The following is a 27,829-nucleotide window of genomic DNA, read 5'->3' on the forward strand; positions in this document are numbered from 1 at the left end:
CATTGATGAAATCACACTTATACTTATCATCAGTCATCTATCATACATATAAATGAAAACACACTGAGTCCAATTGTGTCTGATATATCAAACCTGAACAAAGGAAAGATAAGCAATAGGCACATAAAAAGAAAATACACTGACAATCACAAACCTCGCTTTTGCAATTGATCACGTGGTCGTAACTGATAGGTAGAACCACTATCCATGCTGTATTACCTTTGCCCTCAGCAAGCACCTCAGCTGGATCATTATAAGTCCTGTCAGGATTGGGTTGCTGTAATTTACCATTTACTTTAATCACAGGGCATGGTAACACTAAGAGTCGGCCTATGGGATCTCCTGGATTCCAGACATAGTCTTCTTTACCTCCATTATGTAACACCAGTCCAATTTCTCCTTGATGATCAGGATCAATCACACCACTTAGTACAGTGACACCCTTCCTGACCTGTTGATCCAAAGAAATGAGAAGCCCAAAGTGGCCAGGGTGCAGTCTCAGCTCCCAGTTCAGTGGAATCTATGCTGTGTTTCCAGGTGGGAGAGTTCCTTTCTTTGGGACCAAGACCTCAGGGCCTGAGGAACACAGGGTTTCTGGGACAGGAAGAAAAAATGCTGCAAGTGGATCACCAGGAGCAATAGTGAGTGGTGCCACTCCAGCTTCCACCCCTTGGTTCCTGGACCCATGAATTCTGGCTATTGGAGACACAGCACCATATATTGACCACTGGCTTAGAACGTATACAGCTTCCTGGAGAACATTGCCCCAGCCCCGCAAGTTGCTGCCACCTAGTTGGCGCCGTAATTGTGTCTTTAGGAGCCCGTTCCATCATTCTATCAAGCCGGCAGCTTCAGGATGATGAAGAACATGATACGACCAGTGGATTCCATGGGAGTGGGCCCACTGCTGCACTTTATTTGCTGTGAAGTGAGTTCTTTCATCAGAAGCAATGTTATGTGGGATGCCATGCCAGTGGATGAGGCATTCTGTAAATCCACGAATAGTAGTTTTGGCAGAAGCATCACATGCAGGGAACGCAAATCCATATCCAGAATAGGTGTCTATTCCAGTAGAATTCTGGAATATAAGAGTTGAGTGTGTGCATATACACCTGTAATTAATTATGGATATATATATGTGGTATATGTGTACATGCATACATATACATACATGCATACATATATGCACACATATAAAGGGGGCTTCAAAAGGTTTCTGAAGAAAGTCCCATGATCAGTATTTCAATTCTACCACACATTTTTGAAGACTTCTCATACATTCTATATTCAATGACCTCATCAATAAATTTAAAAGTTAATATTTTAATTATAAATGTATTCCATTCAACTGGTCTTTAATATGTCCCAGGAATCTCACTTCATTCCTTGCCCCTTATTTCCATACCTTGAAATAGATAGTTGCTAAAGAAAATAACTTAAAATTGTGCCTTAGTTGATTCACTGTAATTATTTACACGAGTTTTTTTTAATGAATTATAGAGATGATCTGAAATTTCTATTTGTAAAATCTATTTGCAGATACTTTTGATCACAATTCCTGGTTTTCTCTTAAATAACATCTTAATATTTTGGTATCTGTCATCTGTGAATAAATTACCTACAGGCACCATACCACTGCTCTTGTTTTCACTTATCCTTCATAGTTCAGACCCCATGCTGACTGCAGCTGCTATCAGAAACCTGGGTAAGCATGTCTTTCTTTCTTCCTGCACTGCAAATACCTTATTTTGTATTTAATTTAGCTTATTTTGGCTTTGGGATCGTCTGCTTGTTGTAGCTTTTCACAATGTCGTGGAAGAGTGAGGGATTGGAAATTGAGCATACACTCTGAACCAAACACAGTTTCTCCCATATACACTTTCTTTTCAGTTTCATTTTATGGCCAGTTCAATAAGAAAGAGATATCTGAGGCAAATAGAAATAGAGTAGAAGAAGATATCAAGTATAAATAAATGCAAATAAAAGAAAAATTGAGTCTCAAGACTGGGAGATTAAGAATGTGAAGTACCAATACTCATCATCCAATCCTCAATTCTTGTCTATCTCCATACCGCTGTGTTGTATCATATTTCTACACCTATTTTACTGTCAATGCCAACCCCTTTACTTCTCAAAGATTTCTGAAACTGCAAGTCAATACAGCAAAGGATGTGCGTCCAAGGAGCGGCAAGAATGAGTGGGTCATCAAAGCACTGGATCTCCCATAGAAACTGACGGCCTTGGCTGTTCATTGGCACACTTCAGAGTGACACTTTTGACACGACATTTAATGACCAATGAACGGGACTATTGATAGATAATTAAATTCAGAACAGAAGCCCTGCTGGCAGTTTTTAATCACGTGGATGCTAACAAAAAGGTTGGCTGTTTGAACCTACCAACTGCTCTGTGTGGAAAAGGTGTGTCAGTCGGCTTCGACAGACTCCAGCTGGGAAACCCTTCTGGAAAGCCCTGCTCGGTCCTACAGGGTAGCTATGAGTCAGATTCAACTTGACAGCAGTGAACTTGGTTTGGCGACTTCAATTTAGCCTTTCATCATAGATGGAGTCAAATGAAGGTGAAAGGAAGTGGTATGAGTGTGCATTCCATGCATGGAGCTCTTTTCTAGTACCATTGAAAAAATATACCAGAAAGTCAGACTACATTATAACTAGATTAGCTGAAGTGGTATAAAGTTTTGTCCTATGGATTTATCTTATCTCTCAGTCATTTACTTCTGTCTTGCCTTAATTATATCTGGCTTACTATGTGTGATTTTATGTGGACCAAATGACTAAATTAAAAAATAATATGGTTCATGTTTTATCTCTGCTTTGAAACAGGGAATGGATGCTGTAGTTGATTATCTCCCTCAACTAAATCATAACTGACCATAATTAACTTGGCTCTTAACTATGATAGTGTATGCTTAAGTTATAGTTGCTATACATAATTAAATTACCTCAAAAAGAACTTTCAATTTGACTAATAATTTTTAAGTATGTAGGGGAAATTATGTGACACAAATCATCCATACTTAAGAAAATACCTTCACTTGCTGATGCATTTTATTCTTTAACATGACAATTTTCACTCATTAAAAACATGTGTGTGTTTTTTTCCCATAGGTCTTTCTAGATCGCTTTCCAATTTAATCAACGGAGAAAGTCTGATGTGCTCTATTTTATCTTTAATGGTGTTTTCTTTTATTTTGGATATTAATATAACTATGCAAAAGAATGTGAACTTCTCTATAGGTAAAGATCCATCATTTTACATCATTTTTAAAAGTTAGAATTCCATATTTTAGGAAGGTGGACATGACTTTAAAAATTTCTTATAAATTATAATTATACAAATATAATAATGAGTTAATAGTAAAGTGATTTACTTTTTAGAGTGCACTATCATATAGAATCTTATTTGACATTAATTGTGGTTTTGCTTGTAAGGCTGGGTGGTAACTTTGCATGACTATACTAATGGTATTCATATTTCATGAGCCTGGTTGGAGCCAGAATCTTGACAACAAAGGTGAGATGTGGTGACCCTTGTTTACTGCTATTGTTTTGTTTTTCATGTGGGAGAGATGAGCCTATAAAGCAAGACAGTTAATTCAAGTAGCTCAACTAGTGAGATTCAATGGCTTTTCCCCATTAGTGCCAAGACTTCCTCCCCGCAGTCAGTATCAGAAGACATCAATGTCACAAGAGCAAGGCGAAAGGACTGAGAGCAGTACTTTTGAGCAGAGGATCGGCAAGGTGTCCATGAGCTCATTCAGATAACCCTGAACTGCTTTTCTCTTATTGCTTGTGCATGTATGTGTAGGTATGGGTGTGAAATAAATGTTGTCAGTCCAGCTTGGAAGTAATCAATCACGAGAAGAAATACAATGGTATCAGGCCCTGCAGAAGCATCTCATATGCCCCTCCCTGATCCAAAGTCTCTACCAGTCAATGTCCTCACAGTGAGTTCTCTGCATCCTTGAAAGAAGGGGATTTCCAAGACTCAAGAATCCCACGAAGTCAAAATAGTTTCATCATAATGATGATACTGAATTATTTACCCCTTTGCTATGTTGGTATTTATATTTATTTGCAAAAACAATATTATGATTTTCCTGAAAACATTCCTAACATGTGTCTTATTCTACTGAGTAGATTTCATATTCGTAGGCTTTCTGAAGTCATTGTCTTGCCCCAAACCCCCAAAAGAGGTGCTTCCTACCCATATTCTAGGCCACCAAGGCATTTATAGTATTCCAAATAATCCGAAATTCTGAAGTGGTTGCTGGATGACACCACTTTGCAACTTGTCCAAAGTCTGGCAATTCAAACCCACCCAGTGACACCATGGAGACAGGTCTGGTAAGTTGCTTTCTGAAAGGCAGAGCCTCAAATACCCTATCAGACAGTTCTACTCTGTCACATGGGGCCACTATGGGTCAAGATCAACTGAACAGCAACCAGCAACATCAGTGAAGTGGAATCCTTTTATGACTCTCTCTTCTCAGGAAACAAGGAGAAGCAGCTTTCCTAAGTTCATCAACTAGTATCAGTACATTACGTCCCATCATCCGAATTCAAATCCCCAATGATCTTACCAACCATTCAAGAAGAGCTGTAAATATATTCCCTGTTCCCAGATGGTGCTTCAGTGTGGAATAACCAGGGACCCCGTTTAACTCTATTATGAATCATCCTGACTTTACATGGTCATAATTAATGCCGAAAGCCCGATAAATGAAGACAGTTATTTTTCAAGGATATTGATTGTTGGGTCGTACACCTCTTTCATCTCTTCTTCAAGGAAATTGATCCAGGTGGTGGACAGTTAATCCCCTTAGGCATAAGATGTTCTCGCTTTCAGCCTTTGAAATTTAGGAGCAACAATGATGGAGCTCTATATCCAATATCAGTGTGCTCAGGCCATAGAAACCTGAAGCCTCTGTGGTGAACCTGGAAACTTCATTTAACACAGGAAGGTGGGTTTCTTTAAATGCGTGAAGTTTGCCACCTGTGCTATGTGAGAAAGCCAAACCACCACACATACGGTGCACAAGACCTCTTCCAAAATTCATGTTCCCCAAAAAATAAATAACCTGATATGAAACTCAGAGAGCTTCTCCCATAAAACTTCCTGCAAATGTAGCCTTTCTGAGGATGACCAAGGCGAGGACTAATGAATACTCTATATTGTGAAGCATCCTAAAAGCTCAAGGACCACATTTAGATGACTTGAAAAGCGCAAAGATGTATAATAAATCCTACACACCAGATAGTATGATCCATATCCACTATTAAACCCTTTCCAAGTTTCAACTAGGTCCCATTCACTATATTAAACTTTGATCATAGAATTTCAGGGAGGGCTGATTCAGAGATGACATAGATTCTGTGATCAATGTTGTTCTGTTTGCACAACTGCCTCTTGGTCTATGTACAAGTTCTGTAGGAGTACTAAGTGGAGAGGGGCTGCCTCGTTATTTTTAGAGCCTGGTATGTTGGCTACAGGAGCTGGTTCTACTCAAGGCACGTGCTTGTGTAGCTCACAAGAGTTGCAGTTAGTAGTTCCCAGAACTGACTGGAAGTGGGGGCTGGAGAAGTGGGGAGATGTCTAAATTCAAATGAACACTCAGGGAGATCTGCCCTCTTAATTGTGGAGATTTGATTTATGGGGCATCTATCGTGAGATAGATGGGCATCTATTGTGAGGTGGAGAGTTGGCTGTGGAAGCTGAGTCCACTGAAGAAGGACTTATATAGTCATTTGCAGCAGTCTGGCAAACAACCATTACTGTGTACGCCAGCAATCGGTATGCTCAGCATGGGCTCCAGGAAGGTTTGCCCTGGTGATTTCAGAAGCTCCATCATATACGTTAGCTTTAGAATCGGGGTCTACTCAAGACACCTGCTCGGTAGCTTTCAACAGCTGAGTCATTAGATCTCAGTGTTAAGCATAGAGGGGAGAGAGATACCCAAATTGATTCCAAGGAATAAATACCCTGTTATTTTAGGGGGGTGAGTATAGTATGCACATGCAGAGAGTGCTGATTGTGGGAACAGGGTTCCCTGAAGGGATCTTCTGGGAGTTGGCAGTTACCCAAACAGATGCACTCAATGCAGACCCTGTGGGATGTCTGCCTTGTCCGTTTTCGAGCAGAACTTTGGGGTGTTGTCTCTGCACAGGCTGTGAGATGTGGTAGCTGGGAAACCAGGATGCTCTGCCAGCAAACTTCACAGGCATCAAGTGGACTACTTGACTAGGGAAGGGCAGGGATGGTGAAGAAGCAGTTTACCGACTATGTGATGCTACATATCTGACTCTTGACCATCTGTAGTTCTCCACTCTTGGGCCCTGCTCTTTGATTCAGAGACCCTGAATAACATTATAGCATTTGTTGGCTGGATGTTTGAGATGAACTTGTTTGTCATGGAAGATCTCAAGTCCATTAGAATTTTATCTTTCCTACCCACTCTTTTTTTTAAGCTACAAAAATCACTATTTAGGTTTGAGTGGTAAGGAATCTGGAGGGATATTTTTCCTTTATTTAAAAAAGAAACATTTTACACACACACACAGAATATTTAAGCTGAATGCCATGGTCTTGTTATGTTGTGTGCCAACTCCTAGAGACCCTGTGCACAGCAGCAGAGAGAAACACTGTCCCGTTCTGTGCCATCCTCACAAATGTTCCTATGCCTGAGCCTATCATTGCAGCCACTGTACCAATCCATCTCCAGGAGGGCCTCCCTCGTTTTTGCTGCCCATCAACTTTTCCAAGCAAGATGGCCTTCTCCAGAGACTGGTCTCTCTTGACAACACGTACATAGTCTGGAAGATGACGTCTCCCCATCCTTGCCTCTAAGAAGCCCTCTGGCTGCACTTCTTCCAAACGAGATCAGTTGGTCCTTTCAGCAGTCCAAAGTCCTTTGCAATATTCTTCCCAGCCCCACAATCCAATGCACTCATTCTTCTTCAGCCTTTCTTAGTCAACGGCCAACTCTCACATGTATATGAGGCCATTGAAAATACCACGATTTTGCTCAAGCACAGTTTAGTCCCCAAAGTAACATCTTTGTTCTTGATGCTTTAAAGAGGTCTGTGCAGCAGATTTGTTCAATGCAACATGTCTATTGATCGCCTGACTGCTGCTTCCATGAGCACTGGGTGTGGATCCAAGCAATCCTTGACAACTTCAATCTTTTCTCCATTTGTCAGGATGCTCTGTTGGTCTAGTTGTGAGATTTTGGTCTTCTTTGCATTGAATTGTGATCCATACTGAAGGCTACAACCCTTGATCTTCACCAGCAAGGGCCTTCAGTCAAGACACCTGCTCAGTAGCTTTCAACAGCTGAGTCATTAGATCTCAGTGCCAAGCATAGAGGGGCAAGAGATACCCAAATTGATCGCATGGAATAAATGCCCTGTTATTTTAGGGGGTGAGTATAGGATGCACATGCAGAGAGTGCTGATTCTTGCTTTCAGCAAGCATGGTTTTGTCATCTGCATATTCTAGATTATTAATAAGCCTTCCTCCGATCCTGATGCCACATTCTTCTTCATATAATCCAGCTTCTCTGGTGATTTGCTCGGGGTACAGCTAGAACAAGTATGCTGAGAGGGTACAGCCTTGCCACACACATTTCTTGATTTTACACCACGTAGTATGTAGTATTCCTTTGTTCTGTTTGCACATCTGCCTCTTGATTCATGTAAAAGTCCCACATAAGCAGAATGAAGTGCTCTGGAATTCCTGTTCTTCTCAAAGTTATCCATAAATGGTTATGATCCACGCAGTCGAATGCCTTAGCATAGTTCATAAAACAGAAGTAAACATCTTTCTAGTGTTCTCTATTTTGAGCCAAGATCCATCTGACATCAACAATCCCTTGTTCCATGTCCTCTTCTGAATCCACCCTGGCACAGACAAGTGAGTACTGCTGTTGGCCATTTTGTTGTAGTTCCTGTGGATCAGAGCATCTCTTCGCATCACATCTTCACAGAACACACAATGATCTATGTTTAAAGATACTGGCAAGATGTGGATCCTGGGTACCACTGAGTGCTAAGCACAGACCAAATCAAAACCAAATTTAGATCCATTGAGTTAAATCCTCAAAACAACCTTACATTTACTAATTTCGATTTATTTTCTTCACTTGCAGGTGCACATCTTTGGGAGGGACTTTATTTATATTTTGGATTAAGTTTTGTCACTGGAATTCTGAGTTCAAAGATACTACAACTGTGGATGTCGACTATATTTGGCGACGATCTCAATCACATAAGCCTCAGCTTTTCTATTCTGTACCTAATTTTTTATTTCTGTAAGTAACAAGCTTATCTCTCATTCTAAATTGTATAGAAAAAAAAAGTAAGGGAAAACCAATCAGGCAAAAACTAGTTTGAAAGTAATAAATCAACGACAGCACAATTAGGCGAAAAATATTTTTATTGACCTAATCTATTAAAAGACATAACAGATACCAATATTTATACTACACAAAGACAAAGCGCAAGCATATCCAAAGCAGGACTGGAAAAGAAATAAGGATTTGTGTGTGAGGGGCTTGATTGAGGCCACTCGCTTTGTTGCCTTGTGGGCACCACTGCCCCGGGGGCTCAACGTGATGGTGATATACAACGAGTCTGGCACTGATTCCCCTTGAGCTATTGGGCTCCACTCTAAGCAGTTTTGCTGACCTTGACACCAGAAAGCTGCCGGGTACGATGGGGTGGGGGTGGGGGTGGATAAAACAAGCAGAAAGTGGAGGAGGTTCTAGAAGAGGAGGAACAGGAATATGTGGTGGGAAAAGTTCTCGACCTCTGAGTAGCAGAGGTCAAAGTGGGGTGCCTCCTAAAGTGGAAGGGTCTCTCAAACGAGGCCAACTGATGGGAGCCAGAAGAGAACCTGCATTGTCCCAACCTCATTGCTGAGTTTCTGCAGTCACAGAAAACCGCGCATGAGATACAGATATCAGGGAGGCAAGCTGAAAGCTGACTCTGATTCAGAAGAAACAGGAGAGGAAAGGAAACCAAGAAAGAAGAAAGTCAGAAAAGCCAGGAGGCTTTGCCCGGAGTTTAAGCCAGGGAGAAACTCATGTTCTTGTTCCTGTCAAGGAAGCCAATGTCAAGTGCCCACAGGTTGTCATATCCTTCTCTAAGGAAAGGCTAGTGTGGCATTCTGCGCCTCAGAGGAAGATGACCAAAAAGATGACAAGTACGAACACACATGACTGTGGGTCTGAATGGAGTTCTACTTGCATTGACCTTGGAAATAACTTGAGAAGATGTGCTTTGAAGCATCATAGTTTCTGTGTCCTGCAGCGAGCATCCTGAGTGCTTCCATGCTGTCCACGCTGTGAAGATGGTACACCCATCCCCGTGCAGGGGAAGCAGGTAAGTGTTTCAAGGCAACCCAGTCTGCACTTTGCTGAGAAGTGCAAAGGGCCTTCTTGTGAAGGACAAAACTCGCAGAGTGGGTATGTGTGGGGAGCAGAGCAATACTGTACATCTTCAAGGAGCATCTCCACAACCCACAGTCTTCTTCCCAAGAGTGCTAATTCTACATTGTTACAGTGTAGCATGTGTGTGATGTTTGGCCATCACTGGTGCATGATGAGGGGTTGGGAGGGTGGCTGGGGAAAAGGGAGATGGTTAGGATCACTTTAGTTAAAATGTGATGCCTGATTGGGGGACTAATGAAACAATAGAACAAACAACTATTGATGTGGATCTTTGTCCAGACTATGTTACCTTCCAGTTAAAAAAGAAAAAGTCATTGGCAACCTAAATGGAGACTGAAACTGTTGAAAGGGCCAGGAGTTGGAAACTAACATATTTTCCCTGCCTGACTTTAATGCCATCCCCTACAGAGGGCTAAACTAGCATGTTACCAACGCCACCACTTTGGAATGGAGACGTATTGAGGAGGGAATGTTTTTCCTTAGAAAGTCTACACAGCAGATTGCTTTGCCTCAGAAGTGCTGAGTCACAAGTTCCAGTGTGTCCACCTGAGCTTCTGGCCGAGTGCTCAGGGCTGGCTTGGGGGGAGGTGGCAGCAGGTGGTGGTAGTGAGACGTGGGAGAAGAGGAAGAACAAGGGTCTGTGCATGCTCTTCAGATGGAAACCTCCAGGAGCCACTCTGGTTTTGAACTCTGAACTCTGAAACCATTGGTGCCAGTGATCAATCACGAATGGCACACATTTCGTTGAATCAAGTCAAGGGTTGAAAGCTTTCGAAAGCCCTAGACTGAGGAGTAAACTTTCACACTGGGGCTCTGGGTCACTTTAAAGTTTTAAAAACTATATTCTTGTAATTCTAAGAATTAACTGATACCCAAAATGCTTTGTCTTGGATCATGAGATTCATCAGTTTAGACATAATCTGAACTGCATCTAGAGCTGCATTTAAACTTTTTAGGCATGGGTTAGGTTTCTATGAAAACTGTTTGAACGCAAAACTTCATATTACCCTGCCAGGTTTTGCCTTAATAAAACTATAGATTTCTGAGAGAGAGAAAAAAAGAAGAAGTTGACAAAACCATACTCATAGTTTATATATCACGGTGTCTATCCAAAGTAGTTTAATAACAAATTGGACAATAAGTAAGGCTATAAAATATTTAAATAATAATTTATGTGGTTGGTTTTTACAAAATATATCATCTTTCTCCTCGAAATAAAATAAATATAATTTAGATACGCCTATAGACCTTTTGCCCCACACCTCTGGCAGTTGGTCCCACTGTGGTGGCTAGTAGGTTACTGGAAGCTGTGCTAACAGTATTTCAAAACCCATTTGGACCCCTCTTTGTGACTAAGAATACACTAAGAAGAAGGAAGAGAAAGGGTTCCCCGCTGGCTCCGGGATTAGCCACTGAAAACTTTATAAATGGCCGCATAAATTGTCGGACATAGTACCAAAAAACAAGCCCTTCAGGTTTGAAGTCACTCGTGTACATATAACCGAGGAAGAGCTCAAAGCAGAGTCAACCAGAATGCCACAGATGGAGCAAAACTTCCAAGATTTTGATTGCTGATGAAATGAGAACAAAGAGCTGAAAACATTCATCAATGATAGACCCGTGGAATGTACAAGGTGTGAATCTCGGGAATCAACTACATCTACAGGGAGATCTGCTGGCAGATCATCTGCTGGCAAAGCTGAACATCACCTGTTTAAGCAAGGTCTCTGTTAAGATACTCTCATCACCAACACATGGGTCTTCGTGCCTGGCAGCAGGTTCTGTTTTCATTTTTTTTGTTTGAAAGAGAGATCACTGTGCTTGTCTTTTCACTATCTACTAGAATAAGTGTGAGTACTTTTAGGATCAGTTTGTCTCAACAGACATTTTTAGAAATAAAACTGCAAGGATACAATTTCGTGAACGTGGAGATAAAGTAAATATACATCTAATATGAAAGCCCTTTCACTATGACTTGGTTTAATATTTGTATCAGTAGTATCTTCAAGAAAGCTGTTTATGAAAAAGATCCATATTTGTCTATTAATTACCTTACTATTTTTGGTGTTCAGTTCAGAATTCGATCTTTTCAGAGCACTTGAATCTTCTAAAATTCATGTTTCATAAATAACAAACCACCATGATAATTTCTAGTTTAAGAACCATCAGACAAGTCCTAACACAAAGAATTTAAAACTTAAAACTTTTCATCTATGGACAGGAAGACTAAAGAGTATCATAAATGAAATATTATCAAATACCCATCAAACCATAGTATAATTTGGTTTGGCCTTTGAAATTTTATAAAACAATCCCCTAAATTCACCTGGAAATATTAATGTATGAGAATAGGTAAGACAATTTTAAAAAGAAACATAACTGTGGGGAATCTTCTCTATGTGGTGTGAAAGCATTCTAAAATATCACCATTGTTAAAATATAATTGTCGTGATATAGCAATACTAAGTAGGTCTCAGGACAGAGATGGGATCAATCAGACTTGCTTCTTGTGTGTTTGGTAGTGTCATGAGATGTTCTCAAGTGGATTTTTTTTATTCATAGTGACCTCATGTGACAGAGTGGTATAGCCACAATATTTTAGTATTAAAAATAAAATTTTTATCAACTAAGACAGTATCTGTTACATATTAAGTAGGCAAAAGAAACAGATCTCAGAATGATATTTCATCTCACTGTGGTATTTTAAAAATGTGTGACTTTAAATTTTGCTGAAGATGACAGATAAGGTGAGCTCATGGGGAAAGTTACTTTTTGTATTTCATAGCTCTATGGGATCTAATTTAAAAAATCTATAGCCAAACTCTTTGCAGCGTGCCAATTCTGACTTATAGTGATATTATAGAGCAAAATAGAACTGCCACCCCACCCACCCCCCACCCCCCCGCCAAAGTTTCCAAGGCTGAATCTTTTCTGAAGCTCACAAGCACTTATTTCTCCTGCAGAAGTGCCAGTGCATTTGAACCATTAACTTTCTGTTAGCAGGCCAGCTAGGGCGCCTGTGCCACTGGGGCTTCTCTATGAGATCCGATGACTGCTTTTCCATCCTGCCTCACTATTCTGTCACTCTGTTTGATTTCCCCTTTTTTGCCTCAAGTCACAGAAATCCAGCAAGCACCCGTAACGTGTGAAGATGACCTTTGGTTCTCTCTTCTTAAAGTAGCTCCCCAAATTAGTTTCATAGGACAATACAATATTCTGCTTCCCACAAGTTCTAATAAACCTTCCTTTAATTCATTGTACTTGAGGTCCTGGGAGTGGCACTGTGGGTGATTGTCCCTTCCTTCCTTCCTTCCTTCCTTCCTTCCTTCCTTCCTTCCTTCCTTCCTTCCTTCCTTCCTTCCTTTTTTCCTCCCTCCCTCCCTCTCTTCCTTCCTTTGAAACAGCTGTGTGCCACAAAAACTTTGAAGTTGGTTTCCATTTGCCTTCACCTCCTTTTATAGCCATTCAGGCCATTGGTCAGATCTGATTATGGGTAAGGAAACGGGGGTTTTCAACGTGGACCTTCATTTTTTAAAATTAAATTAAATTATTTCATTTATTTACCCTCACTCCCCCCTTTTGTGTGTAGGCTATAACACATACAAAGAGGATCATGCTAGATGTAATTGCACAACCCATCCTGTCAGAGTCATGGTGGTACCCCAGTAAATCCCGCTGGAAGCTGCATTGTCTTCTTCTTTGATCCTCCTGTACACCTTCCCTCCTTTTTCTTCTTACCATATTTAACCATGGCCATATGATTTGGCTCTTTCCCAGCAGTAACAAACTCCTTTAGTAAAGTAGGGGTACGACAGGAACAACCATACTAGAGCTCCTTTTAATAGCATTACACAAATGGGTCTTTTAGAGTTCCTGGGGGGCACCAATGGTGAAGTGTATGCCCAGTGGCTGAAAGACTTGTGGTTCAAACCCACCGAGACACTCAAGAAGAAAGATTTGGTAAACTCCTTCTGAAAGGTCCCAAGATTGGGGACCCTCTGAAGTGCAGTTCTCTTCTGTTGTGCTTTGAAGTTGCTGTGAGTCCAGATGGACTGAACAGCAATAGGAAAAACAGACAGGTCTGAACCCTTTCCTGTGCCCCACTATTGATGCACCAAAACAGCATGAAACAGGGGGAAAAGAAACCCAGGAATACCGAGTTACTTCTGACTCATTGTAATCCGAAAGGTCAGAGTGAAACTACTCCTGTGGGACTTCCAAGTCTGTAAGTCTGCATGGAAGTTTCTCCCACTTGTCATGGAGGGGCTGATGGTTCCAAATGCTGATCATCAGTTAAAAGCCTCATGCTTTCAGCAAATGTGGTGAAGAAAGCTGATGGTGCCCGGCTATCAAAAGATATAGCATCTGGGGTCTTAAAGGCTTGAAGATAAACAAGCAGCCATTTAGCTGAGAAGCAACAAAGCCCACATGGAAGAAGTACACCAACTGGTGTGACCACGAGGTATCGAAGGGATTAGGTATCAGGCATCAAAGAACAAAAAATCATATAATTGTAAATGAGGGAGAGTGGACACCCAAAGTTCATCTGTAGGCAACTAGACACCTCCTTACTGAAGGGTTGCAGGGAGGAGATGAGCCAGTCAGGGTGCAGGGTAGCAACAATGAAACATACAACTTTCCTCTAGTTCTTAAATGCTTCCTCCCCCTACTATTATGATCCCAACTTTACCCTACAAATCTGGCTAGACCAGAGGATTTACATTGGTGCAGATAGGAACTGGAAACACAGGGAATCCAGGACAGATGACCCCTTCAGGACCAGTGGTGAAAGTGGCGATACCTGGAGGGTGGAGGGAAGGTGGGGTAGAAAGGGGGAACCGGTTACAAAGATCTACATATAACCTCCTCCCTGGGGGGTGGACAACAGAAAACTGGGTGAAGGGAGATGTCGCACAGTGTAAGACATGACAATAATAATAATTTATTAATTATGGAGCATTCATGAGGTAGGGGGAGTGGGGAGGGAGAGGGAAAATGAAGAGCTGATGTTAGTCTCAAGTGGAAAGCAAATGTTTTGAGAATGATGATGGCAGCAAATGTACAGATGTGCTTGACCCGGTGGATGGAGGTATGGATGGTGATAAGAATTGTACAAGCCCCCAATAAAATGGTTTTAAAACAAAAGCGCCACATGCTTCGAGGGCTCCTTGACTAGAGGAAACAGCCTTATTGGATCTCGGCTTGCTTGACTCCCTTCCGATCACAAGATCAAATCATTCCTTTCTTTGATTTCTTCTAAGAAGGGTGCATATGAGTCCTGTAAAGAGCTCACCGGTTGATTTCTCGTTCACACCCCCAGAGCCCCACAGGGACCACGAGGCCTCATGAGAATATCCTACCAGCTTACAGCTCCCAGCATGCTTTGCAAATGCCATATCGCTGTCAATTGTCTGAAACCAAATCACCACAAGGATGTTGGGTGTGAGGCTGTTGAAAAACAAACAGTGAGAGCACAAAAGACAAATTAGTGTGCATCACTATCAAGCCACTATCTTGTCAAGATATCTGATATTACCGGTTGTGATAAGACTTGGGCCATATTTGATGGCAAAATAAAGCTTCATTTCCATTTCTTTTTAAAAATAGCTGAGATGTATCACATGTCTGGAATATTCACTCTGGCCATTGTTGGACTCTTTCTAAATTCGACAAGTTTTAAACCAGGAGTTGAAGCCCTTCTACTTGAGTGAGTGACTTGCTTATATTTGCTTTGTTGCATATATCAGTAGCTATAATACTGTAGTAGTAACCCTATTCAACTCAACATGGTCCAAAATGATATTGACTGGAAAACCACACAACTGAAAACACTTGCTAAAATCATTTTTAGTCGGTGCCTTCAATCTTCCAATTTTAGGCAAACTTTGTGACCTTGCCTTGGGTTTATGTTGGGTTCACGAATTCCTCAGTGACCTACCCTTCTACTCATGCAGTTCTGACGTGCATTCTGCAGTCACCAGACAGAGCCATGACTAGGGTTAGGCAAGCAAGGCATTTGCCACAGGGAACAAAATTTAAGATGGTGACATAAAAAGGGCAAAAATCAAGATAAATATTTTAATGTAATACTTGTTTTAAAATTGAGACCAATGTCCCAAATGAATAAAATATCAAAATTATAAACCTATAAGCAATACTATTTGTAGTTTCTTTTCCCTCGGACTTCACTGTGGCTCAGCACAGCAATGCCACAAGAGTGGGAAAATGACTATTTTAAGGATGGTGAAGAAATTCCACACAAAAGAAAATTTAAAAGTAAGTCAAGGCATTTAAAGAGGGTTGTCATGAAAGGGTTGGTGACTTTGAACTACCAACCATGTGCTTGGTATCCCAAGGCCTAACCCTCAAGTCCCCTAGTAGCCTGTAATCCTTGGAGTTCCTGGCCCTGCTGATTCATCTATCTCTACCTGTGTAAGCCTGTCATCTTTGTATTTTTACTTACTAAGAAGTGATTAGATTTTTCCCAGTTCCCTAGACTGTACTCCACCCCCACCCCCCAAGAACTTTTATTCTACTCGCTGTCTCAATAGAAGCATGAATTCTGGGTTGCATATACTGAGAAACAGAAACACATGTAACAAAAATTCGGGAGGGTCACCCAAGTACATCTGAAATGTGAAAGGGAAAAAAACTAAGATGTTGAAAACCAGCCCAGACCCAACTTGTGTCAGAGGGGGGCTTCAATTGACAAGGTTTTAACTATTCACATCCGGTTTATCATTCTGATCTCCTATAGTCATCTCTCCAATACCCTCTGTTTCGCAACCAGTTTCTTGCCAGCCCTCTATTATGGATAGAGGGAAATCACTGGAGGCTTATTTCCTATGCAGATCTTGGGTTCCCACTGTCATCCATAGCCTTCTACACACCAGAATCTCACAAGTTCGGGTCCCTCCTTTGGATTTTATGATGTCTAATCCTTCCGTCGTTGATGGTGTGTTTCTTCCATGTAGACTTTAGTGACACGTAGACATCAAAGTGATTAAACTAATGATGGTTTCATTAAAATAAGAATAAACACAAACCAAAAAACTCTATTTCTAAATAAGATCACATCCACAGGGATCAGGCTAGGACCTCAACAGACATGTAACCAGTTGCCAATGAGTCCAGTCCAACTCATGGCAACCCTCATTTCTGCCATGCTTCCTTCTGTACACAATTTTGTTAGAAAGAAATGTCCCTTATATTGAATTAAAATGACCTTATTACCAGATTTTGCGATCTTTCATTCCTAACAATGTGCTTTCTTCAAAATATCCAGCTCATTCGGTCGTTTCATTCATTTACACTAAGTGGCTGTGCAAGCTCAGGCACGAAGTATATCTATTTAGATACCTGTTATGAGGCACCGACCTGACTCTTAAAAACACAGCTAAAATGTTATTGGTGCGCATGTAACATTATGACCTTGACTGTATTAGAATATCTAGGCTGATTCATTGAATTCATGCTCTCCCTATAAAGAAAGAGTATTTCTTAAAATATGCCAGAGGTCCTTTTCTGTGTGTGATGAAATGCACTTGCATATAGGACCTCAGCTCCCACATGTCTTTTAGATGGTTTTGGAGTTTGATGTTTTTTTCTCACACCAACCCTGAGTTTGATAGAGACTAATTCATTGCAGAATGTAATTTCTTCCTCATCAAGTTTTCCTCATGAATTCCTGCCATATACCACTTATCAAAGAGTCTTCACAGCTCTACAATAGCTGTTGGTAAATCGATATGATTAACTTTTCTGTTAGATGACAAAACTGTCCTTTGGCATTTGGTGGTATTTTCCCACATTATGAGAAGTTATTTATTTATTCAAATACTTTTTAGGGGGCTTCCTACATCTCTTTTCACAACCCATACATTCATCCATTGTGTCAAGCACATTTGCACATATATTGCCATCATCATTTTCAAAGCATTTTCTTTCTACTTGAGCCCCTGATATCAGCTCCTCACTTCCCCCTCCCTCCCTTGCCCACCCTCTCTCACAAACCCTTGATAAGTTATAAATTATTATTTTCATATCTTACATTGTCCTCCATCGCCCCTCACCCACTTTCCCGTTGTTCGCCCCCCTGAGAGGAACTTCTAGGTTGGTTGATCCTTGTGATCTATTCCCCCTTTCTCCCCGCACTCTCCCCTAATCCTGCTGGTATCTCTACTCTCCTTGTTGGCCATGAGGGGTTTATCTATCCTGGATTCCCAATGTTTCGGGCTCTTATCTGTAGCAGTGTTCATGTTCTGGTCTAATCCAATTTGTAGGTAGAATTGAGGTCATGATAGTGGGGGGGAGGAAGCATTAAATAACTAGAGGAAAGTTGTGTGTTTCATCAGTGCTGTACTGTACCCTGACTGCCTCATATCTTCCTTATAACCCTTCTGTGAGGGATGTCCAATTGTCTACAGATGGGCTTTGGGTCTCTACTCCATGCCCCATCCCCACCCCCTTCACATTGGGTATGATTTTATTCTGGGTCTTAGATGCCTGATACCTGATCCCATCAACACCTCATGATCACACAGGCTATTGTGCTTCTTCTATGTGGGCTTTGTTGCTTCTCAGCTACATGACCACTTGTTTGTCTTCAAGCCTTTAAGACCAAGATGCTATATCTTTTGATAGCCGGCACCATCAGCTTTCTTCACCACATTTGCTTATGCACCCATTTTGTCTTCAGCGATCCTGTCAGGAAGGCAAGCATCACAGAATACCAGATTATTAGAACAAAGTGTTCTTGTGTTGAGGGAGTACTTGAATTGAGGCCTAATGTCCATCTGCAAACTTAATTCTTAACCTATAGATATAAGTACATAGTTCTATTCCCCTCTCATTATATATAAATATATTTGCATGTGTACATGCCTGTATTTAGACCTCTAAAAATGTCCTTTGCTTTCTGGTTCTACACTTGATCTTAGCCAAAAGGCCGAGAAGCAATTGCTTTCTGGTTCTTTCCTCTATTTCCTTTTACTTTCCTCTTGTCCCATCATCCTGTTTGGCCTTCATTCGGGTTTAGTAATTCCTCAGTGCTACATTGCCCTAGATTAAGCCCCACTAGACATCCTATGCCTAGTTCTCTCCATTGATTTTAGTTCACTGTTGTTTCCTTGTCCCTGGGTTGGTTCTTTTCTCCTACCTTCCCTTCTCCCATATCTCCCCTGGAGCCATTGGTCCCATTCTTTTCATCTCTGAATTGTTTATCCTGCCTTTCTTATCTAGATAGACATGTAGAGACATTAATAAGCATAAAAAATAGGCAATGCCAAACAAAACAACAAAGAAAGTCAAAACAATAAAACAATAACAGCAGCAACAACAACAACAAAATAACAAAAAGAAAGCCACTGACAAAAAAAAATGGAAAAGCCTATAAATAGTTCAAGATCTGTTTGCTGGCCTTTGGGAGTGTTTTTCAGTCGAGTCTGATGGGGTGTCACACTCTGTCTTCCAGGTTTACTTTTGGTATTCCCTGGGGATTTAATCACTTTGCTCCCCTTGCCGCTCTTATACATACCCTTAGTATTTTTCTCAGTGTGATGGGGTCACAATTCCCGCAATATGTCTCCAGTGTTGTCCCCCATAGTACTGTGGTTCAGTGAGGTATGTCATCTCTCATGATGGAGCCGGCCCTGTGGTCCTCTTATGAGAAGATTTTTTGCTCATTCATTGTGATAAAAATGTTATGATTATGTTTAAAACATCTTTCATTTGACTGAATTATTCTACAGTGTTTATAAGTGACTTTACTAATTACATAGGTGAGTATTAACCTATTGAGGGAGTTTATTATTATTTTATTCCTGTGTGATACAATAAATGGATGTCGGATTATTTTTTGTAATGAAGTCAAAAGTTAAGGGTACAGAAAACAAAAACTACATAATTTCCAGAAAATGGGCCTCTGTGTGTTTTCCTCCAATTTAGTGTCAGATCCAATATTTGGGTCCAGAAGGTAACATAATTAAAAGTTAGGCCATACAAATACAAGAAAGAAATGTCATGGAGTTCTTTTCAGTCACAGAAATCTATTTGAAAAGATTGGACTTGTTATTTCCTATGCTGGAATATTTATAGTGAATACTTCTCTGATAGTTCCATAGTTATTGTTGGTAGGTGCTTGTGATAGTTTATTGTGCCAGCCTGGCCGATAAACACAGTAGGATTAACTGAAGGGCAGAGGGATAAATGGCTTGGTGAGCCTTGCCATGCTTGTTCTGTGCCTCAGTTTAAAGGGGTACACTACCTGTGGGATGCCTAGCCTGTGGGCTGTGTCGCTGTAAGTTGAGGTCCCTTTAAGCCTACACGATTGGAATGTTCATCTCTGGAGCTGCGGACCCACAGTTGATGACAGTTGAGGAACTGCCTTGCTGTTTGCTGCCTGGATATATATAGCCCAGCTCTCTCTACAGAAGGGGACTGGCAACTGGCAGCTCTGAAGCCTTAAAGGACTGCTAGTGTCTCACTGCTTTATAATTTAACTGTTAATTTCTTGTATCATCTATCTGTATATAATTTAACAGTTCATTTCTTGTATTTTATATATCTATCTTTATAAATATATTTATATATAATTACTAGAAATCTGGTTTTTCTCTCTAGAGAACCCTGTCCAACACAGTGCTATCAAGTCAACTCTGACTCATGGCTAGCCTAGTACAAAGTCTCTAACTGCTCCCAAAATAGAATTCCCAAAACAGAAGTTTTCTACAAATGTAATAGAAAAGGGTTTGCTTTTAGTATCTAATTTATCATTAAGCACAATCAGGATTTCTAGACTCAACACCAAATCTGTTGCTGTTAAGTCCACCCCAACACCTCTCCTGGAAACCTGACCTATTACAAAGTGAAACTATTTCATCTGGTTGTCTTGGCTGGAATTTTTACAGGAGATCCCTAGACCACTGAGTGGGTTTGAACTGGCAAACCTTAGGTCAGCAGTCACTCACAAGATGCTTGCTTCACCAAGGGGCCTCTGGGACAAAGCCGGGCTATGATAGATATAAGCAAATTCCCTTGCCATCTTCCAATGGTATTCATGAGCCTTTATAATATTTTCTTTTTTATTTCATTATAAATACTAAGGGATGGTTTCAAAAGTTCATGGGAAATTTCTATTCTCTTTTAATACCCCTTTCCGTGAACTTTTTGAAGACTTATATAATATGTGAACCTTAAAGACATAAAACACTTCTATAAAGAGGGATTTTTTAAAGATACGGTTTAAAGTGTGGCCTCTGAGGGTCCCACTATCCATAATCAATATTAAAATTTGAGTGCCCCTTTTCAAACTTCTTTGCTTACAGTTAATAAGAACCTGAATTCTGCAAATGATGTGGTTTGCTCCTAAATTTGAGTATTTACATGCTCACAAGTTCAAAATGAAGACTCTACAAAATAGCATTTATGTAAAACAAATCAAATCATTCACATCTTCCAAGGCCTAACTAGATTTGAAGCAGAGCCATAATTTTATCATTATGAAATCAAACTTAAGAAGCCAGCTTTTCTTTGAAAAATAAATGATTTTCATTTGCTCTCATGAAAGAAGATAGGAGGTGGGCAGCACTGCTGGTTCAATGGAAGAATGAATTCTCTCCTTCGGAGAAGAAGACCTATGATGGAATTCCTAGCCACCGTGTCTCATCCATATCTGCTGCCCTTCTCTCAGTGGAGACATGTAAATACTGTGATGCTGAACAGAGTCCAGAATAGCTTCCTAACCAAGGAGGACTAGGAAGAAAGGCTAGGCAAGCTAATTTCAAAAATGAGTCAGAGAAAACCATATGAATCACAGTCAGGAGATCCACAACCTATCATGGGAATAGTGCAGAAGCAGGTAGTGTTCTGTTCTGTTGTACAGTCTGCCTGAGTCCAGGGCTGACTTGAGGGCGGTTAGCAACAATTACGAAACAAGACATTTTTTATGTTCAGGATATTCAAGCTACACCAATCACAATGTCCTAATGGCTAGGTTCTATTAAATAACATAGCCACCATGTAAATGTTTCTTTCAGGTTGAGTCCAAAAAATGAATGATTTTGTTATGTAAACTGGTTAAACTTCCTTATGAATTTTTTTGTTTTCTTTATTTTGCATTCTTTTCTCCTCAGAGTTTCAGTCCCTTCATACTTGGTAAATTTCCTTCTTGATCTTTATTTTCCTCATAATACCTAGCATTTGGCCTCATGTTGATAAGTTTTGCATAAACATGTTAGCTCAATTAACTGTAACTCACTATGTTTTCTGAAAATACAGATTCTGGAATTGTCTATCATTTTCTTCATTTCTTATCGTGTTTACTTTCATTGGACTTCTAATTCCTGCCCAAACATATTTATATATATCATTTTCTGATATATATTTTTCATTAAATATGTACTTGACAATGATTGTCTTAAGGTAAGAATTCCATTAAAATTTTTCTATTATAGGAAGCTAAGTTTGAAGACAATCTTATGCATAGTAAAAATGTGACATGTCATAGAATGAACTCTTCAAATTCCCAAGGAATCATTAGCAGATTAGTAATATTTTCCGCTTTAATCTATGGTTCAAGTGGCACCCAAAAAAGTGTCTGTGAAATTTAAAAAAAATTAGATTAAAGAAATCTTTTGTAATCTTGCTATCCAGAAAGAAGCAACCATTATTAATATTTTTTAGATTTCATCCAGGGTTTATTTCTTGTGAACTTTAGAAAGTTAAGCATCTATTATAAAATTTTATATTATGGTGGCATAATGTAAAAAAACAATTTCATCCTAATTAAAAATCAGAATTAGAAATAATTTTAAAACTTTGAACAGCGTATTGAAATCATCTTCATAGCTAGCTTTCTTGGCTTCAACAATTTTTGTAGTCTTTCAACTTTAAAAGGAAAATCTATGTCATAGTGACAGACAGACTTCCACAGCTGGAGTCTGCATTCCTTTGGTTTTTATTACTGAATTGGCTAGCATGCTACTTGCTATGTAGGAAGATCAGTTAGATAGTGTACATCAAGTTTAGTAGAGTCAAATAAATATAATTCAGTTCCAAAATGTTAGCGATATTTCATGTAAATTGTTGTGATGGCATGTGATTGGGAATATATATATATATTAGAAAGAATCAAGATTAAATCCCATGAAGAAAAAGAAAGGGAAAATATTTTCCTCTAACTTTTTGTACATTAGATCTACTTTTGTTCCTTTTTGAGATCCAAGGTATATCTATGAAATGCCTTTATTGGTTTCTATCCTCATGAAGAGCCACCCCTCAAGGATGATGTGAAATTCCTTAACTGTTATACAGAAAGAAACCACAAAAATGCCATTTTTACAATTCTGTGGAATTCCCCTGTCTTCCTTTGTGGGACCATGACAGTGATCTGTGAGAAATGGCAGGTATTGATGAGAATATAGTAGAATGAAATGGAAACAAATGTCTATGATGAGAATAACTTTTAAACTATTATTTTCTCTTTTAGATTTCTGGTCATCCTATTAATAAGCCCTCTTTTGGGTCGGCTTGGTCATGGGTTCAACTGGCGCTGGGCATTCATAATGGTGCTGAGTGAAATGAGAGGGACTCCTAATATTAACATGGCCCTTCTGCTAGCCTATGACTTTAACATCGACAGTGAGAGGGAAAAATCTCAAGTAACTAATCTTTTACTTTGTTTTGTCGTCTTTAAAGCCATGATTGCATACTAAAAATATTTCTAGTGGTGATATAGCTCAACCCTCCCCCCGCCCCGCCTTGGACTGCAGGAGGCAAGACTGGGGAGAAAAGGGACGGCTGTCTTCCTCATTCCTAACCTTCATCGTCCTCCTCAACCATGAGCATCTCTTGACATTGTATAGCCTAGCTCATTTAACATTGACAAATACAGCGTGTTTGCTGTGAGATGGTCATAGATACTTACTTGCCCTTTTTTCACTCCAGATGCTGTTTCACGGAGTGGCTGTTTGTTTCATTACCTTGATCTCCAATAAGTTTTTTTTGCCACTGGCAGTTTCTAAACTAGGTAAGCTCTAATCATTATTCTTTCTAAATGTGCTAAAGCAGTAACTCAACCTTGATTCCGCCTCATAACGACCCTGTCATAGGACAGAGTAAAACTGCTCCTAAGGGTTTCTGAGACTATAAGTCTTTATAGGAGTAGAAAGCCTCATCTTTCTCCTGAGGAACATCTGTTGGATTTGAATAGCTGATCTTGGAGTTGGCAGCTGAACACGTAACCCACTATATGACAGGGCTTCTTTGAAATGATTTAGGACAGTCCAGTTTAACTAAAATATCAGTGCATGTTTATTCATTTAATTTTTCCAGCAAACTTTTTTGAGAGCCTACTCTATGCTGATGATGAATCCACTGTGAGAGTATTATGAGAGCAGACAAGATTTCTGAAATGATGGTGCTTAAGTGAGAGTGAGGAGAACAGGCAGGAAGCATGTCAAAGAAGCAGCATCGGAGTCCTGTGTGCACTGAAGTGAACACACTACAGAACTAAATGAAACAGAACATGACAGGTCGCAAATGTTTGAGGAAGATAGAAAAGGAACGCGTTTTAGGAATTAAAAAGAGGTCTGAGGCGTTGGAACCTTAGAGACTAATAAGTGGTGAAATACCGGATGGGAGATGTAGGAATTGTAGGTCATAATACATGTAAAGATTTTATTTTAAGGGCATAAGGGATTCACCAGGTACTTTTAAGTACATACCATTGTATGATTAAGGCCTTAAAGAAGGGTTCCTCTAGTTGATGTGTGTCACGGATTAGGGGTGATGTGGGAAAGTAGACGCAGAGATATCGGTTATTACACGAGTCCCTGGGGAAATGAAGATGGGCTAGATTAGAATCGTAGAGCACAAAACAGAAGAGCATGTTTGAAATGTATTTCCTGCTAGGAATTGAATGAGAGGTCTAACAATAAGAGGATGCAAGGAGCAATTATAGCTATTTGACCTCAGCCATGGATTGGTGCTGATGATATGAACTGCATCGAGGAAATCGTTTCAGCAAACATATCCGAAGTTTTGTATGTTTTGTTAAATTTGAAATGTCTAATAGCTAGTTAAAAAGAGACAACAAAGTGGTTGTTGAATTGTACCATGGACCATTGACTTCCTAACAAAATCAAGTTTAAGGTGTAAAACTTTAAAGATGTGAAAGATGCCAATGAATTTTACTTTGTAGAGCCGGACTAGAAACGTATTTTGTCATCAAATACTGAGTAGGGGGCCTTTTATCTAGAACAGTGCCTTGTGGGAAGCCTTGATATTTAGTGAAAGAACAGAGCACATTTATTGTCACTTTTGTAGTCCACAAATATAACTGAGTGAGACATTTTGGGAGATATTAATATGTATTCTTCGTTGGGTCATTTAGCTAGCTGTGTGTTCCTATTATATCCCTAACGGGAAGATTTGCAATATATCAGTATCTTACAGGTATCGAGAAGTCCTGTAGTGAAGAAACCTGTCCATTTGTTATTTTCCCTTATTTGGAGTTATCAATTTAGGAAACATGAAATTTTACACCCACTCCAAACCATTTTCTTTTTGTCGCCACTAAGTAGGTATTGGGGTTTTGACAACCTCTTATTTCTTTAGCAAAATGGAGAGATTTTTAAGCCCATTGCGTGCTTTTAAAAAAATCAAACTCTATTGATCTATAACTAATTCCTATTTCTTTTTTTTTCTAATTCCAATTTCTTAATCATGCTACCCTCTGGAAAAATTCAGAGCAATCATATAATATAAGATACATGTAAATATGTATTTTGATTATTTTAGAATATGAACTTTATTAATTTCTCATTTCCCTCACCAACCATTTGATATTGATGTTCTGCTACCAGAACCTATATAAAACTTGATTGTTCAATTTAAAATAGGATTACTTTGTGTATTTCTTTATTGGGGATTTCAGTGAAATGCCAAAATAAGTAACTCTGCAAATGCATTTCTCCATGAAAGCAATACTATCCAAAAAAAACCTGAGAATAACTTTTGGAATCTTTTTCTGTTCCCCTCTAACTTTACACTCTAGTCGAAAACATGTGGCAAGCCAGGGATATTTGGTCAACTAAGATGACTGAACTGCTCTAAGACTGAACTACAAGAAAAGCCAACTTTCTCGCATATGAACTTACTCTATTTGCATCCCCCTTCCCAAAGTAAAGCCACTGCTATGGAGTTGGCTTTTACTTATAGCAGCCCTGCAGGACAGGGTATGATTGCACCCTTTCAGGTTTTCAGGACCAGCATCTTTCCTGAAGCAGACTGCCACATCGGTCCCCCAGGCAGTGGCTGGTAGGCTCAGATGGGCTGGTGTGTTCCAACTGATTGACCTTTTTAGTTAACAGCACTACCAATCTCACCACAGTTTCACCAAATGTACAAGTGTCACCAGAGTTTAAATAGCTTAACAAACCTAACATTCTTGCTGTGGGACCTCTATCTCCCTGAAGTGAGTATCTACTTGTGGAACATTATTACTTTCACAGGAATTTTCTCTGGCTTACCCACAAAAGGAATTTGTGTCTTGTAGTGAGAGTCCTCCATAGCTTTGTGAGGTCTCTTCCTCTCTATGTTTAATCAGAAACTGACTCCTGATTGTTCTATGCACGTTATTTTATAGTCTCCATATTTCAGAATTGATATGAACTGGTTCTGTCTCTGATAAGTCATTTAGTATACTAGTAAAAAGCCTAAGATTTGGAGCTAGGTAACTAACTGACCAAACGTGTGACCTTGAAAAGTTTACCTAACTCTCCTGTGGCTACAGTCTTCATCTGTCACATTGAGAAAAAGGAATGACTTTACAGAGGGGAAAGATAACGCATGCAAGGTGCCGATATGTGTGTTCATAGCATATAATAAGCACTCAATAAATATGATCTGCTTATTTTTATGATAATGATAAATTTACCTTAACCTTTGTGAGGAAGAATATAAAAGTTTAAAAGGTTGAAACTATTACTGTTTCAAGTGTGAAACAAGTTATGCTAGGCTTTTTAAATTTTTAAAAAATTTTTAATCATTTTATTGGGGGCTCATACAACTTTTATCACAATCCATACATCCATCCGTGGTGTCAAGCACATTTGTACATTTGTTGCCATCATCATTCTCAAAACATTTTCTTTCTACTTGAGCCCTTGGTATCAGCTTATTTTCCCCTCTGCCACCCTCCCTCCCTCATGAACCCTTGGTCATTTGTAAATTATTATTTTTTCATGTATTACACTGACTGCTGTCTCCCTTCACCCACTTTCTTGTTGTTCATCCCTCCTGGCAGGGGGTTATATGTCAATCATCCTGATCAGGCCCCTTTTTCTCCCCCCACCTTCCCACTACCTTCCTGGTATTGCTATTCTCATGAGTGGTCCTGTCATTATTGGTGCTGAGGGGCTTATCTATCTTGGATTCCCTGTGTTGTGAGCTCTTATCTGTACCAGTGTACATGCTCTGGTCTAGCCAGATTTGTAAGGTAGACTCTGGGTCAAGATATTGGGCATGAGAAGGAAGCATTAAAGAAGTTTTAAAAAATCTTAGTAACAATGTGTTAAGAATGGAAAAGAAGCCTTGTAATCCATGTCTAAAGTTTGCTATCCCTGCTACTTGTAAAGTCTGTTTTTGTGTCCAAGGTCTTCGTGATATCACATCGTTGAAATACAAATCACTTTATTATACATATAAACACTTCCAAGAGCTAACCAAATCTATAGCTTCTACACTCAAATTTGACAAGGATCTCGCTAATGCTGATTGGAACATCGTCGAGAAAACGATTATACTTCATAACCCATATGCGGTAAGCAAAGTAATATTGTGAGTAGATACAATTGGCCTATAAGATTACATCATGCCATGCTTATTAATTCACAATGTTAGTATTTGCAGCTGACGTAGAAGTTGATTTAATAGCTCCCTTATTTTTCATAATAGTAAAGAAGAAATATTGAGATATCATCGATAACAAATAGGTACCACTTTTCTCGTCTTCATAGGAAATTTGGGATCATTGTGGGACAAGGTAGAAATCACAACCCCTTTTAGCATAGAGACAAGAAATGCAGATTCCAAAGAAAGAGTAGTGTGAGAGAGTTCCCTTTAAAATTTATCATAAACTAGACTGAAAGCCAAGCCTACTACCACTGAGCTGATTCTGACTCAGAGAGACCCTCGGTTGGATTCCCAAGACTGTAATTAAAAAAAAAATTCCAAGACTGTAAATCTTTAAGGAAACCAATAGTCTCCTCTTTCTCCCCCGGAGCAGCTGGTGGGTTTGAAATGAAATGCCAAACTTGAAGTGAGCAGTCCAGCACTTAATCCTCCGTGGCACCATGGTCC

General features: G+C 39.7%; 1 protein-coding gene and 2 pseudogenes across 1 annotated transcript in view; 2 read left to right on the forward strand and 1 right to left on the reverse strand.

The window, feature by feature from the left end:
• SLC9C1 (solute carrier family 9 member C1) overlaps window positions 1–27,829 on the forward strand; it is a 145,467-nt gene that overhangs the window by 18,484 nt on the left and 99,154 nt on the right. The window contains exons 4-12 of the mRNA XM_075542956.1: window positions 1,540–1,705; window positions 3,129–3,257; window positions 4,541–4,557; window positions 8,185–8,329; window positions 15,077–15,176; window positions 21,746–21,889; window positions 22,956–23,127; window positions 23,414–23,495; window positions 27,124–27,290. Of these exons, the coding sequence (XP_075399071.1) occupies window positions 1,540–1,705; window positions 3,129–3,257; window positions 4,541–4,557; window positions 8,185–8,329; window positions 15,077–15,176; window positions 21,746–21,889; window positions 22,956–23,127; window positions 23,414–23,495; window positions 27,124–27,290 (1,122 nt within the window). The remainder of the gene's footprint in view (window positions 1–1,539; window positions 1,706–3,128; window positions 3,258–4,540; window positions 4,558–8,184; window positions 8,330–15,076; window positions 15,177–21,745; window positions 21,890–22,955; window positions 23,128–23,413; window positions 23,496–27,123; window positions 27,291–27,829) is intronic.
• Window positions 8,758–9,238, forward strand: LOC142439065 (chromobox protein homolog 1 pseudogene; annotated as a pseudogene).
• LOC142441877 (U2 spliceosomal RNA) lies at window positions 18,279–18,428 on the reverse strand (annotated as a pseudogene).

This window comes from Tenrec ecaudatus, chromosome 2, assembly GCF_050624435.1.
Source record: "Tenrec ecaudatus isolate mTenEca1 chromosome 2, mTenEca1.hap1, whole genome shotgun sequence".
NCBI lineage: Eukaryota > Metazoa > Chordata > Mammalia > Afrosoricida > Tenrecidae > Tenrec > Tenrec ecaudatus.